The sequence below is a fragment of the Macaca mulatta genome, chromosome 7, assembly GCF_049350105.2.
Source record: "Macaca mulatta isolate MMU2019108-1 chromosome 7, T2T-MMU8v2.0, whole genome shotgun sequence".
Classification (NCBI taxonomy): Eukaryota; Metazoa; Chordata; class Mammalia; order Primates; family Cercopithecidae; genus Macaca; species Macaca mulatta.
Genome location: NC_133412.1, coordinates 74,376,905 through 74,394,914, shown reverse-complemented (window position 1 = coordinate 74,394,914; position 18,010 = coordinate 74,376,905). Strand labels below are relative to the sequence as shown.

Here is an 18,010-nt window from a genome sequence, read left to right as displayed (position 1 = left end):
TAAAAAAATATTTTTTAAGTGAAATGAGTAGAGGCCTCATTCTTTGTAGAGTAAGAAAAGCAGAAAAATTAATATAATTTTATCAGCTTCACAAAAGAAAAATAAAGTCGGCAGCTTCCTATCATTTTAGGTTTCTTCCTTGGATGTTCAACTATTCTTTAACATTTCCTTTACTAGAGATCAAAGAGAGAACTGGATCATTTCATTTGTATGTGCCCAAGACAGTCAAAGGGGATCAGAATGGGAGTACCAAGATTAATAAGGACCAGTACAGGGTTCCACGTGTAGGGAAGATAGGTACTTTATAGACAAAACTAAATGAATGATTAGTGGGCAGAGTGTGAGTTAGCAAAGAAGTGCTGCTGAGCAGAGGTGTTTGAAGGCTGGTGTGGTATACAAAAGAGATTTTTTATGCTGCTAGATTTTGCAAGGAAACTTAAGGTAGATGGTTGCCCTTGGGCCTGCTTTTTTCCCACTCCTGGGTCATGTCAGCCTGGCTGCAGCACTCCCACAGTGAATTAGGCTACTACCCTCTCTCAGAGGAGGGCAGAATTTTGGAGCAGTAGGTGAAGCTGGAGCTTATGTTATCCAATCAAGAATCAGAAACTGAGACCCAAGGAAGTTAACTGACTCACACCCAAGATCTTGTAAGCAGCAAATGGCAAAAATAGTCCTTTAGACTGAAATTCGCATTTTCGAAACTGCATTCATTCTTTCTCCCATCTCTAAATCTGACTGTAACCTCAAACCTTTTCCTCCTGTATACCTTAGCTGTCATCTACCTTGTGGTCCTAAACTAAAAACCCCTGTCTCTTCTACATACATCCCTAAATCCAGTCACTCACCAAGTCTAATTGATCTTACTAATTTTTGGAATCTGTCCACTTAATCTTCATCTCTACTGCTACTCTTAGTCCAGGTCCCTTTCTTTTTACCCGGATTATTGAAAGCACCAATTAGTCTCCCTATATCTAGTCTTGATTCCTTCTTCATTCTCCACACAGACGTAACACATAATTCCATTTGTGTTCTGTTCTGTGACACCCCAGATAGGCACCCACTGCCTTCAAGATGAAGTCCAGACTCCAAAATGTAGCCTACAAGGGTCTCCATGGTCTGTACACTGCTTACCTCTCTGTCCTCATCTCCCATCATGCCCTGCTTTGTTCTCTGTGCTCCCGCTGGCAGCCAAATTATGATGTCCATTATACAGGGAGATATAAAAATATAAAGGGAAAGGAAATGTGAGACTAGAGAATTGGGAGAAATAGTCTTGTTCTGTCAGATACTAAAATGCACTAAAATGCTGTAACAAGTAAGGGTGTCACTGCTAGATTGGTAAACTAGAATATAAAAACCAGAAACAGGCTTGGTGTGGTGGCTCACACCTGTAATCCCACCACTTTGGAGGGCTGAGGCGGGCAGATCACGAGGTCAGGAGTTCGAGACCAGCCTGGCCAACATGGTGAAACCCTGTCTCTACTAAAAATACTAAAATTAGCTGCGTGTGGTGGTGGGTACCTGTAATCCCAGCTACTCAGGAGGCTGAGGCAGAAGAATCGCTTGCACCTGGGAGGCAGAGGTTGCAGTGAGCTGAGATGGTGCCATTGCACTCCAGCCTGGGTGACAAGAGCAAGACTCCATCTCAAAAAAAAGCAAAAACAAAAACAGACTTGGATATATTTAAGAATTTAGTATATGAGTGGCCAGGCACGGTGGCCCCCTGCACTTTGTGAGACTGAGGCGGGTGGATCTCCGGAGGTCAGGAGTTCGAGACCAGCCTGGCCAACATGATGAAGCCCCGTCTCTACTAAAAAAATACAAAAAATTAGCTGGGCTTGGTGGTGCATGCCTGTAATCCCAGCTACTCGGGAGGCTGAGACAGGAGAATCACTTGAACCTAGGAGGCGGAGGTTGCAGTGAGCTGAGATTGAGCCACTGCACTCCAGTCTGGGCAACAAGAGCAAAACTTGGTCTCAAAAAGGGGGAAAAAAAAAAGAATTTAGTATATGACTACATGGCATTTTAAATCAACACGGGAAAGGGTGGACTTTTCAGTGACTAGAATTGTGATAGTTGGTTAATTAGTTGGAAAGAAAATTAAGCTATGTTCCAATCTCACATCCTACCCCCAAAATGAACTCCAGTGAATTAAAAACCTAAATGTGAAAAAGTAGGGCTACATAAGTACTAAAAAATAAAAGTGGACATACGTAATTGGATGACAAAGTCATTATAAACTAACATCTATAAAAGCCACATTTTATTAAGGAATATAATCAGATTAGACAACATAAAAATGTTAAGCTTGTCTGTAGTTAAAATAAAACTTAAATAGTGTTTAAAATTTAGACAAATTACAAACTGGGAAAAATGTGTTTGTAACATATAGGACAGACATTAGGTTAATGTCCTAATACATGAAGAGCTTTGATTAATCAATTTTAAAATGATCAATTGAAAATTAGAAAAATATTAAAAGACATGTTCTCAAGCGATTCACAGGAGATATTAATGGCCAATGAATGTGAAAAGATATTCAACCTCACTAATAAAGACTTGCAAATGATTTAACATTTTTTATTTACCATATCTGCAAAAGTTAAACAAGTATGATAATACCCGGTAGGGCTTCTCACAGATCCATCTCCTCCAAGCTTGTTATATTGGAGGTGAGAACTTATTTCTTACTGTTTTTTGCTTATTTTATTTTTTGATTTTTTGAGTCAGAGCTTAACAGAGTCTCACTCTGTTGCCCAGGCTGGAGTGCAGTGGCGCGATCTCTGCTCACTGCAACTTTTACCTCCCAGGTTCAAGTGATTCTCCTGCCTCAGCCTCCCAAGTAGCTGGGATTACAGAGGTACGTGCCACCAGGCCTGGCTAATTTTTTGTTGTTGTTGTGTTTTTTTAGTAGATGTGGGGTTTCACCATGTTGGTCAGGCTGGTCTCAAACTCTGACCTCAAGCGATCCATCCTCCTCAACTTCCCAAAGTGCTGGGATTACAGGCATGAGCTACCAGGCCCAGCGTGTTTTTTGCTTTTTTAAAAAAATAATAACTTCATTGAGCTATAATTTACATATTATCTCCTGGTTTTTTTTTTTACACGCTAAAAATGAGCTGATTTTTATTGGCTAAGCTATTGTCTTTAGTGAGACAGTTTAGTAATACCAGGAATAATGTAAAGGCATTGTTTTATTTATTTACTTATTTAGAGTCAGGGTCTCATTCTGTTGCCCGGGCTGGAGTACAGTTGTGTGATCACTGCTCACTGCAGCCTTGACCTCTTGCGCTCAAGCAGTCCTCCCACCTCAGCTTCTCAAGTAGCTAGGACTACAGATGTGCACCACCAGCCCAGCTAATTTTTTATTTTTTATAAAGACAGGGTTTTGCCATGTTGCCCAGCTGGTCTTGAACTCGTGGACTCAAGTGGTCTGCCTACTTCTGCCACCCAAAGTGCTGGCATTACAGGCATGAGCCACCGTGCCTGGCCAGCATTGTTATTTTTAGTAGTATCTCTGCACTTTATAAGCAGGCAGTTGTTTTCTTTTTTTTCATCTTCTAAGGCCAGAGAATCTTAAAATCATTCTTTGGGAGATTCCTTATACAAGGAAAAAACCTGGAAGCAACCTAAATGTCTAGTCATAGGGGATTTATTGAATAAATCATAATATAATCTTAGAATATTGTATAGTTATTTAGAGTGATAAAGAATTACAATTATTGATATGGAAAGATTAATGTATAGTGTGCCAGTGAGAAAAGCAGATTATAAAACTGTAGAGTATGATCTTGTTTTCGTATACATATTACATATACATTTGTATAAGTTAATGCCTAGAACATTTTTCAATGCTTATTGAAAATAATTAGATTTTTTTCTATAAAATAGAATATTGAGATGTCTGGGTATTGGGATTTCAGGTTATTTGATCTTATTATTTTTAAACAGCTTTATTGAGGTATATTCAAAGGATTTTAGTGTATTCATAGAGTTGTGCTTTAGTCACCACAATTTTAGAACATTTTTATTATCCCCAGCCCAGGCTGGAGTGCAATGGTGCAATCTCGGCTCACTGCAACCTCTGCCTCCTGGGATCAAGCAATTCTCCTGCCTCAGCTTCCCAAAGTAGCTGGGATTACAGGCACCTGCCACCACGCCCCGCTAATTTTTTTTTGTATTTTTAGTAGACACGGGGTTTCACCATGTTGGCCAGGCTGGTCTTGAACTGCTGACCTCAGGTGATCCACCCGCGTCAGCCTCCCAAAGTGTTGGGATTATAGACATGAGCCACCGCACCCGGCCTAATCTACTTTCTATCTCTGCAGATTTGCCTATTCTGGACATTTCATACATTGTGTGATCCTTGTGACTGGCTTACGGTTTTCAAGGTTCATTCATGTTATGGCATATATCAAGACTTCAAGTCCTTTTATGTCTGCATAATATTCCATTGTATGGATAATACCACATTTTGTTTATCCATTCATCAATTGGTGGACATTTGGGTTTTTTCCACTTTTTGATTTTTCTGAGTAATGCTGCTATGAACATTTGTGTATAAGTTTTTGTGTGGACCTAATGGGGCTGTTTTCCAACACGGGGCTGCACTTTTTTACATTCCCACCAGCAGTGTAGGAGGGTTCCTCACTAATACATGTTGTCGACTGTCTTTTTTATTATTCAAGTGGCTGTGGTATAGTGTTCCATTTATTTTTGTTAATGTTTATTTTCTAATTTTTTTCAACAAACATTGTTACTTATATAATTTTAAAAATGTTTTCAAACACGAAGGATGTGATAAAATGCTCACAGAAGACGGCTAAGTGAAGAAAGCAGGAAGCAAAGCTAGTCATTCCAGATGCCCTCAATTTTGTGAAAATAATTTGTTTAAAATAATAGGTACAAATGATTGACTGCCTTCTCTTTGCCAGACTCTGTGCAGTATTCTTGACTCTATTCTCTTGTTTAGTCTTCATGAGGACTCTAAGGTGGTAAGAGGGGAGGCTTGATGGGGTTCAGTCACTTGCCCAGGGTCCCACAGCTGCTGAAGAGCTGGATTTGACCCCGGTGTGTGGCCACCCTGGCCCACTGGCCCAATGTGTCTTTCCTTCACATTGGAAGGAAAGATACCACAGTGTGTACATAGTGATGATCCCAATGGAGGGGCTTGCAGGAGGATGTTTATTTCTTCTTTATGTTTTAAAATATTTTCTCCCTTCCTTATAAATCAGACAAAAAATACATTTAAATAAGTTAATGTAATAACCCAAGATTTTATTAGATTTTGTAGTATTTACATTAATCATTCCTTTTTTTGTTTACTCATAAAGGGCTTGTAACTCTGTATTCACTGCATTAGAAAACAGTGAAGATGCAATTGAAATTACAAGTGAAGACCGTGTTATACAGGTTTGTTATTTTGGAAATCTGTCTTTCTGGATTCTTGTTTTGTTAGTTCCAGTTTTTAGGATTGAACCTCTCCAATATGATTTTTTTTTTCTTTTTGAAGTTCAGGAGACCAGTTTTTCCTTCGAGGATTATCAGAACAAAATCAATAAATAAAATATGTAATTTAAAATAAGCTCCCTGTAGATTAGAAAACATACTAACAATTAAGGTCTTAGAAAATGCCTGTAGAAATGCCACATTTGCATTCATTATTTCCACTAGTTTGTTTGACAAGGAGAGACTGAAAAGGGTGATTGCTGGCGGCTTGGGGGTAGTCCTGTTGTAGGAGGGGGAATGCTCTGACCATAAGGTCTGCGAGTCTTTCACCTTTCTCACTGTTTTTGAAAATAATTTGCACTTACAGAAATATACTAGAAACAACTAAAAGTTTCAGAAATAACATACCTAGTAAGTACTGAATAAATTACACATTATTAGCAAAGTGAGTTTATATGACTTAAAGCAACATAGCTTAAATGCTTTCAGATAACAGCAAAAAAGGGAGTTGCACCAGAAAAAACATCCTTTTGTCTGAGAATTAGCTCCACTTTGATTTCACTTCTGGGCTCTCCAGTACTTTCACTGTAATGTGACTTGTGACTTCCTTGTTGAAGAGTTGATGGTGTTGACTTTGAGTTGGTGCCCTGAGAGGCAGCGTGAGCCAGTGTTTGAGGGCACAGGCTTTGGTGTCAGATGGGCCTGGGCTCCATCCTGCTTCAGCTGAACAACTTTGGGCAAGTTGCTTAATCCAGCTGAATCTGCTTTCTCGTCTGTGGAAATGGAAATGGAAGCAATATTAGTAAGAACAACAGCCTGCCTTTTGTAAGGATGTCATGAGGACTAAATGAGTTAATGTATGTGAAGCGTTTACTATAGTGCCCAGTGAGGAAAACAGACCCTGACAGATAGTATCCAATTATTGTTTTATCATCATCATCATTAGCACGTGTACAGTTTTCCCATACATTTTCTGCTTATCTTACAGTCATATTTGAAACTTAACCATAAAGCCTTACATTTGTATTTACTTCCTAGTTCATAGCCTGCTTTCCATACACATCATTTCTTTGAACCATATGAAAGAGACAAGAGAAATGTTTCATTCCCATATCCAGATAAGAGTCTCGGAGGGATTAAGTGACTTGCTGAGGTCAATGTTTGGAGGGGGAGGAGAGCCTGAGTGTTTTGCACTCTACCGGGTGCTTTATTCCATCATGCCCCCACTCCCACCCCCCATCTAAATGGCTCTGTTGTAGCAGCTCCTGGTTTGGCCCTGTACACATCCCTTCCTCTGCCCCTGTTGAAGTGGGAGTGGGCCTGCTGCCCTCCTGGAGCCTCAGGAGAACATAGCAGAAAGCCCAGCTGGGTGTCACCCAAGCAGAAGCTCATCTGGGCTCCAGAATTCTTCATGGGTTATGTGCTTATGGCTTCAGAACTGCCACGGTGAGGTCCAGGCTCCTGAGCTTTTTCTGGGGAAAAACGTGAAGGGCTTAGGTTGAAAACCTTTGAATGTCCTCTTTTTCAAAATGACTTTTAATTCACTTTGTGTTTTTTCTTTTGTCTCCCTTCAGTATGCAAATCCTGCATTTGAAACAACAATGGGCTATCAGTCAGGTGAATTAATAGGGAAGGAGTTAGGAGAAGTGCCTATAAATGAAAAAAAGGCTGACTTGCTCGATACTATAAATTCATGCATCAGGATAGGCAAGGTAAGTAAGAGGTCAGTACCTTTTTTAACTTTCACAACAGAGAGAGAAGGAAGACTTAGTGTTCACTGAGTACTACCAGGTAATCTCAGTCTTACTCCTCCCCACAGTCCAGGGAAGTATAGGGAGTGTTATCCCTGTTATATCCATTTTGCAGGTGAGGAAACTGGGGTCAAGAAAATATATAATATGATTAGCCAATAAGGAAAGTAACTTGAATTGGAACTTAGCAACCATTGTTGTTATCTTTATAGTAGGTGAATAACTTGATCTTTCTAATAACTGGTCTTCTTAGTTGTAGATGTTGGCAAATGGTTCTGGGTAAAGAATTGCTAGTAAGGCAACACATTCTCAGAAGACATCTGAGCCCAAGATTTCTCCAATCCTTGTTAATTCATTGAGCATTTTAAAAATGCCTTCTGTTAGCCAGACACTGTGCTAGATTCTGGTATGGAAAGAAGAGCAAAACAAAAATTCCTGCCTTAGAGAGCTCATATTCAAGGGTTGGAAACAAACAAATAAAAGTAACCATTATTCAATAATGTAAGATGTCACATAATCATGATGCTGAAGGAACAGGCAGAAGAAAGGCAGGCTCAGTCTGAAAGGTTGTTTCTCTGAACCGCAGCCTCTGATAGTGCCTCATTGTGACAGATTTTAAAATATGATGAGAAGGAAAACACTACTGCTTTTCACAATCATTTGTGGTCCTTTCTGCTGGACTTTTTTTTTTTTTTTTGGAAGTTGGGTAGAGACTATTAATCTGATTATTTCAAACATTTGAAAAATTGGTGACTTGTGCTGCCTGTTCTGTGGAGGCACTGATGGAAGTGATACTCTCCCCCCTATGGCATTTGGCTAGTGCCTATCTTGTAGCGCAAAACAGCAGCTTACCACAGGGGCAGGGTGCTGTGCAAAGCTTATAGTCCACTCATCTTGGACCCCATGAAGACACCATGAATTGGCATGTTTCTCTTTGCCTTCCCTATGTCTCTGAGCACACAACATTGCCTTGAAGTGAGAACAAGGAAAGAATAGACCGGCTGCAGGGGCCCAGTGAAGCCCTGCTAGGGGAATGAAAAAGTAGGCATACTCTTATTTTGCCTTCAACTTTTCTGTCAAGGATTTTGTTTTGTTTTGTTTTGTTTCGGTTTTTTTTACTAGAGGAAGTGGAAGGTCCTCTAGAAAGAGAGGTATGAAAGCTAAGATGGATGAAGAGACCCTCAGGTGCTCAGGTGCGCCATGTAGGTGAGGGCAAGTATTCCTTTCCATGGTTGAGAAGAGCATACTCAGAAGGAGGCCACAGAGCAGCAGTCATCCGAGACCACAGCAGCCATGGTGGGGGCGTTACCATGGCCACCTCAATCCTGGCATTTAGGTTCTTTGCTACTGCTGGATAAGCCAGTGGTTTTGTTGTGAGGTTCAACTGGGTATGAACCAGGATGGGCCTTGTACACCTTGATGTGGCAGAACTTCCACTGAGACATTCCATGTCCTCCTCACTGAGGGGGCAAGTAGAGGTAAGGAAGGGATGCGCTCTTAAGTGCTGGGCTCCATCCAGTTCTGTGTGAACTGTGTCTCACCTCTGCTGCGGTTGTGCTGTTGGGCACCAGGTAACAAAAGGCCTCAAACTTGAATAGCAAGAGACCTGCTCTCTAAAATTACACTTATTGTGAGCAAAGAATAGGAAACATCATCAAATTATTGACCCCTATACTGCTTTCCTTTTTTTTTTTCTTGAGACAGGGTCTCATTCTGTCACCCAAGCTAGAATGCAGAGGTGCAACAGCCTTGACCTCCTGGGCTCAAGCAGTCCTCCCGCCTCAGCCTCCTGAGTTGCTGGGGCCACAGGCACATGCCATCATGTCCAATTTTTTAATTATTTGTAGAGACGGGGTCTCCCTATGTTGTCCAGGTTGGTCTCGAACTCCTGGGCTCAAGTAGTCCTCCGATATCGGCCTCCCAAAGTGTTGGGATTACAGGCGTGAGCCACTGCAGCTGGCCTATATTGCTTTATTTGTAAAAAGAGCCTGGGTATTTGTTTTGTGTTTCCTAGTTTTTGGGGAGCATGGAAAAGTGACCTTTGTCCTTTGTCAGCAACCTGCCGGTCTATGGGCAACATGGCAGCAGGGCAGGCTGCTGAGCTGGCCTGTGTTTTGAGGTGAAAGAATCCATAATTCCATCTCCAGGGAGCAGGGCTTGTTGAAGGGTCAGCAGGCCTTATGGAACAGTGGCATGTGATCAGGAAGGGGAATTCAGGCATCTGCTGGGGACCAACATTGCAGAATGGAGACTCAGGAAATGGCCAAATGGCCAGGAGTTGGGGCCTTAGAGTGTCAGATACTAGGTGTTGGATATTGAAGTTGGACCTTCTTAGGGCAGAAGAGAAATTTTGATGATGTTCAAGCAGGGAATATTATAAGTGTTTTCCATCTCCACAAACCCCTGCTGCCCATTCTTGTCAGTGGCTCCTCTTTTGGGTAAAAATAACAGGTATGTTGATTTCCAGCCCCTTGCACTCATGTGTCTTTGCATCCTGTATGTATATCCACCTGACTCTTCTTTTTTCTTCCCCAAGACTTGTCTATCAGGGCTCTAGAACCCATAGTCTCCCATCTTCTCAGATACCTAAACTTCACATTGTCTCTTCTCTTTTAGAAATCTTTTTTTTTTTTTTTTTCTTGAGACAGGGTCTTGCTCCGTCACTCAGGCTGGAGTGCAGTGGCACGATCTTGGCTCACTGCAGTCTTGATCTCCCAGGCTCAAGTGATTCACCCACTTCAGCCTCCCAAATAGCTGGGACCACAAGTGTGTACCATCACACCTGGCTAATTTTTTTAACATATTTTGTAGAAATGAGGTCTCACTGTGTTGCCCAAGCTGGTCTCAAATTCCTAGGCTCAAGCAGTCCTCCTCCCTCACCTTCCCAAAGTGCTGGGATTACAGGCGTGAGCCACCATGCATGGCCTCTTAGAAATCTTGATTTTTTTTTTCCCTCCCTCAGAAACTGTGTTATTCTTCTTCTGCCATTTAATGGGTGCCAAATAAATGGTGGCTACTGAGATGCCTATGATGATGATGTGCAGCTGCAGAACTCTTTAGCATTTCAAAACTTTGACCTTTATTAGCTCCTGTGCCTTTGCTTTCCTCTCTCACGGGCTCCCCTTTTCCTATTCTTCTTCCTCCTGTTTCCTCCCAGATTTACCAGAACTCTGGCCTTTGCCCACTATTGTTGTCCCTCAGAATGCTTCTTTGTTGTTGAAGTATCTTTTCTGCTCTGTAGAAATCTCACACTTCTCTGGTTTTAGTGTCAGCCTCTTTTCCAAGGTCTGGTTCAGCATCCTGCTATCATCTTAATTGTCTAGCAATGGTTTTCTCTCATCTCCCATAAGCAAAAAACCCAATCTCTCTTCCAACTCCTGCTGTCTCTGCTCATGGACCAACCTCACAGTTGCTTTGACTTAGATTCCTGAAATGGTTTTGATCCCTTCCTGCCTGTTGGTCCCCTCCATCAAATCCGTGAGCATTGATGGCTATTAAACCCCTGCTTTGAGGGTCCACTCCCTGGGCCTGACCTTCTTCAGGGCCTTCTTCTCACACTGTGGAGTTACAGCGTGTAACTCTGTCTCCTTGTCCAGGATCCTCCATCTCCACTCAGTCCACCATTTACTACTGCCTCATTAGTCTTACTGAGTCATCATTTTGTCATGTTGCTTCCTCAGCATAGAGCTCATAGTCCTCAACTTGGCTGCCAGGATTCTATAGTTGAACCTCAGCCTACCTTTCCCATTCAGTAACAAAAGCTCCAAGTGTTCTTTGACGGTTTATCATGTGCATGCACTGTGCTCACCTTGGTGATAGGATGGCTGGATGATGATGATTTATTTCTCAAGACAATGGGTGCCAAGAGGGACTGCATCAATAGCCAGAGAAGCCTAGCTTGGTGCATAGCTTGAGGCAGACAGAAGGGAGGTAGTAGTCTTACTCCTGTTCTGAGGGGAGCTTGGCCTGGAGAAAGAGGCCTGTGCAAACCACCTGTACCCAAACCAGCTCATTTACTGAATGTTTACTATATGTCAGGACTTTGCTAAGAGTTTGTTTACATGAATTACCCAACCTAATCTTCATGATAGCATTCTAAGGTAGTACTGTTATTATTATCAGGAACTAAATCTTTTTATTTATTTCTTTGAGACAGAGTCTCACTCTGTTGCCCAGGCTGGAGTGCAATGGCGTGATACCGGCTCACTGCAACCTCCGCCTCTCGGGTTGAAGCAGTTCTCCTGCCCCAGCCTCCTGAGTAGCTGGAATTACAGGCGCCTACCACCATGCCTGGCTAATCTTTGTACTTTTAGTAGAGACGAGGTTTCACCATGTTGGCCAGGCTGGTCTCGAACTCCTGACTTCGTGATCCACCTGCCTCAGCCCCCAAAGTGCTGGGATTACAGGTGTGAGCCACAGTGCCCAGCTGGAACTAAATCTTATATGATATTTATGTAAGTAAATATTTTTTGTTTCCACTGGTGACTGGAAAACTCTGTTTTCCAGTGACTCTGTTACCCAAGCCAAGCCATTGTCTAAATTGTCCTGTTTCTTTAGATGGACTGTGGAACTTTGGCTGGAATGGCCTGTTAGCCTTGACTTGGGATCGCTCAGCCACTCAAGTCTATTCAGAAAGGAGAAGAAAATCTGAAAGTGTGTGTGTGTGTGTGTGTGTGTGTGTGTGTGTGTGTATACACGGAGTCTCACTCTGTCACCAGGCTGCTCACTGCAACCTCTGCCTCCCAGGTTCAAGCAATTCTCCTGCCTCAGCCTCCCGAGTAGCTGGGACTACAGGCACATGCCACCACGCCCCGCTAATTTTTTGTATTTTTAGTAGAGACAGGGTTTCACCACATTGGCCAGGATGGTGTCAATCTCTTGACCTCGTGATCTGCCTGCCTCAGCCTCCCAAAGTGCTGGGATCACAGGCGTGAGCCACTGTGCCCGGCCTGAATATATTTTTTTAAATGCTCACTGATTGAATTGATCCCTGTAATTTTTTTTCTCTCTCTCTTTTTAATGTATCAGCTTTACTGAGATGTAATTTCTGTACCATACAAGTCACCCGTTGAAAGTATACTATTTGATAGCTGGGCATGGTGATATGTGTCTGTGTTCCCAGCTACTTGGGAGGCTGAGGTAGGAGAATCACTTGAGCCTGGGAGGTTGAGGCTGCAATAAGCCATGGTTGTGCCACTGCACTCCAGCTTGGGTGAATGGCGAGAACCTGTCTCAAAAAATAAACAAAGTATACAATTTGGTGGTTTTTAGTATATTCATGGTTTTGCAAATGTCACAATTTCCCGTATTCCCCTTGATAGTGAGCTTCAGAAGTAACCCTTAGACCTGTCTCCTGAAGCCTTCCTTCTAAGGTAGGCATGCAAGTTGTGGATATGGAGAACAACCCACTTATTTCTGCCTAGGGAACCCTGTTTAGTCCTTAGCGGTTTTGGACTGCCAGCCTCGTCCTCTGGGCTGAGCTCCGCCTCAGAACTGTACTAAGGCCCATACCTCCCTTCTTCTCCAGTGTGAGCTAAGGACTTAGCTGGGCTTTCTGGCTGTTTTTTGATATAGCCCTTTTTTTGGTGCCCATTGTTTTCAGAATTAGGAAGCATCAGTAATCATCTTTTGATTCTATCGGAGTATCCTGGTTTCTTTTTGATCTGCTTTCCTAGAGGAGTCTGAAGATGAGCTCTTACCATTGGTATTTGGATGCAGGTTGCCATGTACCAAACTAGAATATTTCAGAATTGACCTGGAGTAGGGCTCTGGATAGGAAACTTCAGCTAAGCCAACAAGGCTGCCATGGTGCTCAACTCCTGGCCTGGGTCAACTCTAGGTCCTGAGGGACTCTGGAAGGCTAAGAAGGTTATGGTATACCCTAGGGGTTCAGTGTCCTACTGTGGGTTTTAGGGATTTCCATAGCTTAAGGGCCTTGGTGATTTCTTGGAGGAATTCATAACATTTTAGGATGGTGACAAAACCCAGCTCCATCTTGGCTTTCCCTACCACCCCAAGATAAAGGGAGTCACCACAACCTGGTTCTCTTGCTGTGGTCTTGTTCTGCATAGACTTCCTTCCCCAGGCTGCACTTCCTGTCTGAAAGAATCCCCACGTTCTGTGTCTGATCAGGAGAGCACAGCTAATGTGATTTCAGCCCTGGGTTTTGAGGTCTCATCGTTTGTTTTACTTGAGTTTGGTCCTGGCTGTTACCTCATCCTCCATACCCCATATATAGGGGGTGAAACCTTCACACATCCCAGAGGGGCCTCAAGCCATTTAGTTCACTTCAGAAGCTGGTAGTGGTCACATAATGGCCCTTTTTGGCCCCCAGTCTGGATATTCTTCCCCTCCCAAACACAGGGGCAGAGGCTAAGCCCCCTCTTCCACTTTAGCAGGTGGGAGTTTTGAGGAGGAGGAAGTGAGAGGGAGTGCCCTTTATTTGTGTGTCCAGGACCCCTCTTGTCTGCAGATGGCCACTGAAAATATATGGCCACTTAGACTATGGTGACCTGACTTTTGTCAGCAACTCAGAAGGAGACGGACTTTGGAAGTTAAGAAAGAATTGTCCGATTACCTGAAATCGGTTTAGGGTTGAGATCGTTTTTTATCTTAATTGCTTTAGTAACGTAAGTGAATCAGAACTGAAGTGGAAAATGTTTTTGGGTTTATGTTTTCAACACAAAGTATGATGATGCTTACATTCCATTTATAGGAGTGGCAAGGAATTTACTATGCCAAAAAGAAAAACGGAGATAATATACAACAAAATGTGAAGATAATACCTGTCATTGGACAGGGAGGGTAAGTGGAAAAAAAAAGTACATCAGTCAACATACAGTGTTTTGGGTTATTGCAGAATTTGCTTTAAGTTAAGGACTGCTGACGGAAGTTTTAAGGTCAGGTGTCATCACAGAATGGCCTTCCAGGGTAGTGTTTCCTTGGTGACTTCCTCATGGCTACAGTCTGACCCTCCACTTGCAGCGCACAGCCGCTGTACTCAGAGCAGTCCTGTTTAAGCTGCATGGATACACAAGAAACCGAAGTATTTGTTTAAATCAGAATGTCACTTCAATAAGCTGTATGAAATACTAACTGGTAGACTCCCTATATTGAAAATATTTTTTACCTAATTTGATAGGCTATGTATTATTTCTGCAAAGACCCATCAAATTAGATAAAAATATTTTAAATACTAACAGTTATGGACATTCTTATATAAAACAGATGTGACTGCAGTTTGGAAACCAGTATATATCAGGAGCCTAAAAATTTCAGACAGTTTATCTCAGAAACCTATCTTAAAGAAATAATATGGTAAGATGAAAATTATGAATATGAATTACAGAACACCTAAAATATTGCAGCCATTAGAAATGACGATCATATTCACAGGTTCTAAGATTAGGGCCAAAAAAAGTAGAAATGATGATCATAGAAAATTAAATTACCTCATGCCGTAATCCTAGCACTTTGGGAGGCCAAGGTGGGAAGATCCCTTGAGCCCAGGAGTTTGAGATCTACCTGGGCAATATAGTGAAACCCCCATCCCTACAAAAAATTTAAAAATTAGCTAAGTGTGGTGACACACACTTACCAGTTTTCAGGGGACTGATGTGGGAGAATCGGGAGAATCGCTTGATTTTGGGAGGTCGAGGCTACACTGTGATCGTGCCACTGTACTCCAGTCTGTGCAACAAAGTAAGACGCTGTCTCAAAAGGAAAAACAAACAAAAAACAAATATGAGAAAGGTTATGATATAATGTTAAATGCAAAAAGTAAAATGTAAAATGATACCTAGTGTTTAATCTCAATCATGCAAAGGAAAGAAGGAAAAAAGAACAGGAGAAAGTATGGCAGTGACAGTTGTAGTAACTGCTGTTGTTTAATTGAGCCCCTGCCTTCCTGGCCAGTTCCCAGTGTCTGGTAGATGCCACTTCATTCCATCCTAACTGCAGCCCTGTGAGGTTGGGGCTGTGATCATCTCCACTTTACAGATGAGGAAACTGAGGCTTAGAGAGGTCAGGTTTCTAGCCCAGGGGTCCAGCTGCCAGCGTGAGGCGCAGCCAGGCTGCAGACCTCAGCACTGACTGCACGGCTCACGTGCTTTGTCACCAGGCTTTGCTGCCAGTTGGTGATCGCCTCAGGGAGATGGATCTGTGTGGGTTCTCTGTTCTGATTCTTTGCCCTTTTATGTCCTTTCCAAATTTTTTGTGGTAAGTACATAGGGATTTGATTATCAAGGGGGAAAAGTGAAAAAACTGAAGGAACAATAAATAAATGAGAAGAGTCAGCAGCCTCTGAGCTAAGCCTTCGTTGCTTTGTTTTAGAAGTCTAGCTAACCACGTTCAGTGTGAACCTCAACTCCCAGTGTGGCCTGCGGCTGTGGCCACCAGTGACTGTGAGCAGATTGTTTGTTGGAACTTGAAGAAAAGCATCAATATAAAGGGTTGTGAAAATAAAACATGTTAAGGAACTAAAGCCTCTTGGTTGGTTAACATGCCGTTCATTTTAAAAAACATGTATATTTGATTGTTTCATGATTAATTGGGAAGAATTTTGTCATTTTTACTGAAGTCACTTGTACAGAGACACCAAAGGATGTTTGTTATCTCTTGTTTATTATTGGTGGCCTTGGTCACAGTAAGAAGAAATGTTCTCAGAGCATTTTGTGTATTACAAAAGGGAGGTGCCATTTCATAATGAAAAATTAACGACATATCCATCAAATTAGAGAGTCAGAAGAGAAATAATGCATTGTTTTTTACTTGCAGAAAAATTAGACACTATGTGTCCATTATCAGAGTGTGCAATGGCAACAATAAGGTACGTAAGGAGAGCCCCTGGGACCCCAGGAACACCCCAGCAAGATTTTCAGCAATCAGAACTAATGGCTTTTAAAATTCACTTTTAGGCTGAGAAAATACCCGAATGTGTTCAGTCTGACACTCATACAGGTAGGGTGCCCCATATTTATTCTTAGAGTTCGTTGAGTGTTTGGAGAAAAAAAATAAAAACAGATCTTTAACTAGCTTGCCTGGTGTAATGGTGGGATTTTCCTCAGCCTGTGGCAACATGTCTCTCCTTGACTCCCCAGGTTGGCTTATGAGTCAAAGGACTTGAGCACCTGTGAGCATTCTGACAGGTGCCCTGGGGCGGGTCTCTGAACGTGCGAGGGAAAGAACTGGTCAACTGAAATGCATGAACTCATGCGAAGTGTAGTTTTATAACCTCATTTATGCTTTAAGAGGGTTGGGTGATTATCACACAGTCCTTTAACAGGGACGTCTTCATCTGTCCTGACACTTATCACTGCCAGCCTACAGGGAGGTAACTGAGCCCCTCGCACTTGCCTCACCTCTGTGTTTCTTAACCATGCCTTGGACACCGTCTGCTCATCCCCATAGCTTTGTTACTGCAAATGCATTTCCCTGACTTGGAGTCACCTGTTTCCTTCAAATGTGTCATGGCTTCAGTAAGCCACTTCCTATTCTGGTCCTCACAGATGAAGGGGCTGGGCTGGGATGGTGAAGAGCCACTCCAGCTTCAGGCAGGAGGTGCTCCATCAAGTGGCTGCGTAGACACTTGGTGTGCCACCCTGCCTTGCCTGAGTAGTGTGCTCTGCTTGCCCATCTGGTCTGTACGAGCCTCTAAGGAGAAGGCTTCCCTTCATGCTGTCGGTGATATGCTTTCTGCCTTACCAGAACAGTTCATTCTTTCACTCTAGGAACATTTACTACATATTTTTGTGAGCACTTAATGTGTACAAGATACCTGTGCTAAGTGCTTTAGGTACAGCTTATTTTAATGAAGCCTTAGAATAATTCAAGGAGGTAAGCATTTTTAGGTGAAATTCTCTTTACAGGTAAGGAAACTGAAAGTTTAAATAATCTGCCCAAGGATCTCCATCTAGGAAGTGGCAGAGCTAGCACCTGAATCCAGGAGGGCTAACACTAGGGCTCTGATGCACAGTTTTTACGGGTGCCCCAGGAGCAATCAGAGATTTAGTCTGAAAAGAAGAGAGACACATTGACACAAAGGAACAGAGCAAGCGATAAGAAGTGATCCGCAGGAATGAGAGAGGGCAGTGGGTGGTGTCCTAGGCAGGGAGATGTGGATTTGAATAAGAAAAGAAGTGTGAGAGGAAAAGCATTCCAGCAATAAAAACAGGCATAGAAGAGGGAAAGTACAGGGCATGTTCCAGAAAAAGGAAGTACTAAATTTTGACTGGTATAAAAGGTCAGTGGGGAAAGAGGTATTTGGGTCAGTAAGAATCCTGAAATGCTAGGTGGGAAGTTTCCATTTTCATCTATAGACAGTGGGAGTCTCTGAGGATTTGTGAGTCAGGGAGCAGCGTGATGATATCTGAGCTCTGAGAAGCTCTTAGAGGATGTATGTCAGATGACATGGAAGGAGACACCAGAGAGAATACCAGCACTGCCATAGTCGAGAGGAAAGAAAACAATGGCCAGGGAATAATAAGGTGACGACAGTAGGAAGAGAGAAGAGAGGCCAGATGTGATGATGGTGTGGGACTAGAGAGAGAAAAGCAAGAAAGTCCTTGAAAAGGTGGTTTCTGAGCCTGTAGATTCAAGGAGTAGCAGTAGGGCTGGGGAGGATGAATGTGTAGAGCTCTACCTGTGAGGTCCTGCTGGCAGTCAGGTGGGTTTGTTTATTCACCCCTTTGCCCATTTATTCTACAGATTTCTGTTGAGTACCTGCTGAGCACTGGCTTCTGTGTTCTGCAAAGAGGTTAGGACTAGAGATGAAAATGTTTCTGGCCAGCCAAGCATTAGCAAGTAGCACAGAT

General features: G+C 42.6%; 1 protein-coding gene and 1 long non-coding RNA gene across 6 annotated transcripts in view; one reads left to right on the top strand and one right to left on the bottom strand.

The window, feature by feature from the left end:
- Positions 1–18,010, top strand: part of PDE8A (phosphodiesterase 8A) — a 155,046-nt gene that overhangs the window by 100,485 nt on the left and 36,551 nt on the right. For all 5 annotated transcript variants that reach the window (XM_077937737.1, XM_077937739.1, XM_077937736.1 and 2 more), the window contains 5 exon segments: positions 5,334–5,412; positions 7,023–7,160; positions 13,915–14,003; positions 15,975–16,026; positions 16,115–16,157. In XM_077937737.1, coding sequence (XP_077793863.1) covers positions 5,334–5,412; positions 7,023–7,160; positions 13,915–14,003; positions 15,975–16,026; positions 16,115–16,157 — 401 coding nt within the window.
- Positions 13,845–15,546, bottom strand: LOC114679479 (uncharacterized). The gene is made up of 2 exons (XR_003731407.2): positions 14,797–15,546; positions 13,845–14,219 (listed from the first exon to the last, which is right to left on the bottom strand). It is a non-coding gene; the product is annotated as an uncharacterized LOC114679479 (long non-coding RNA).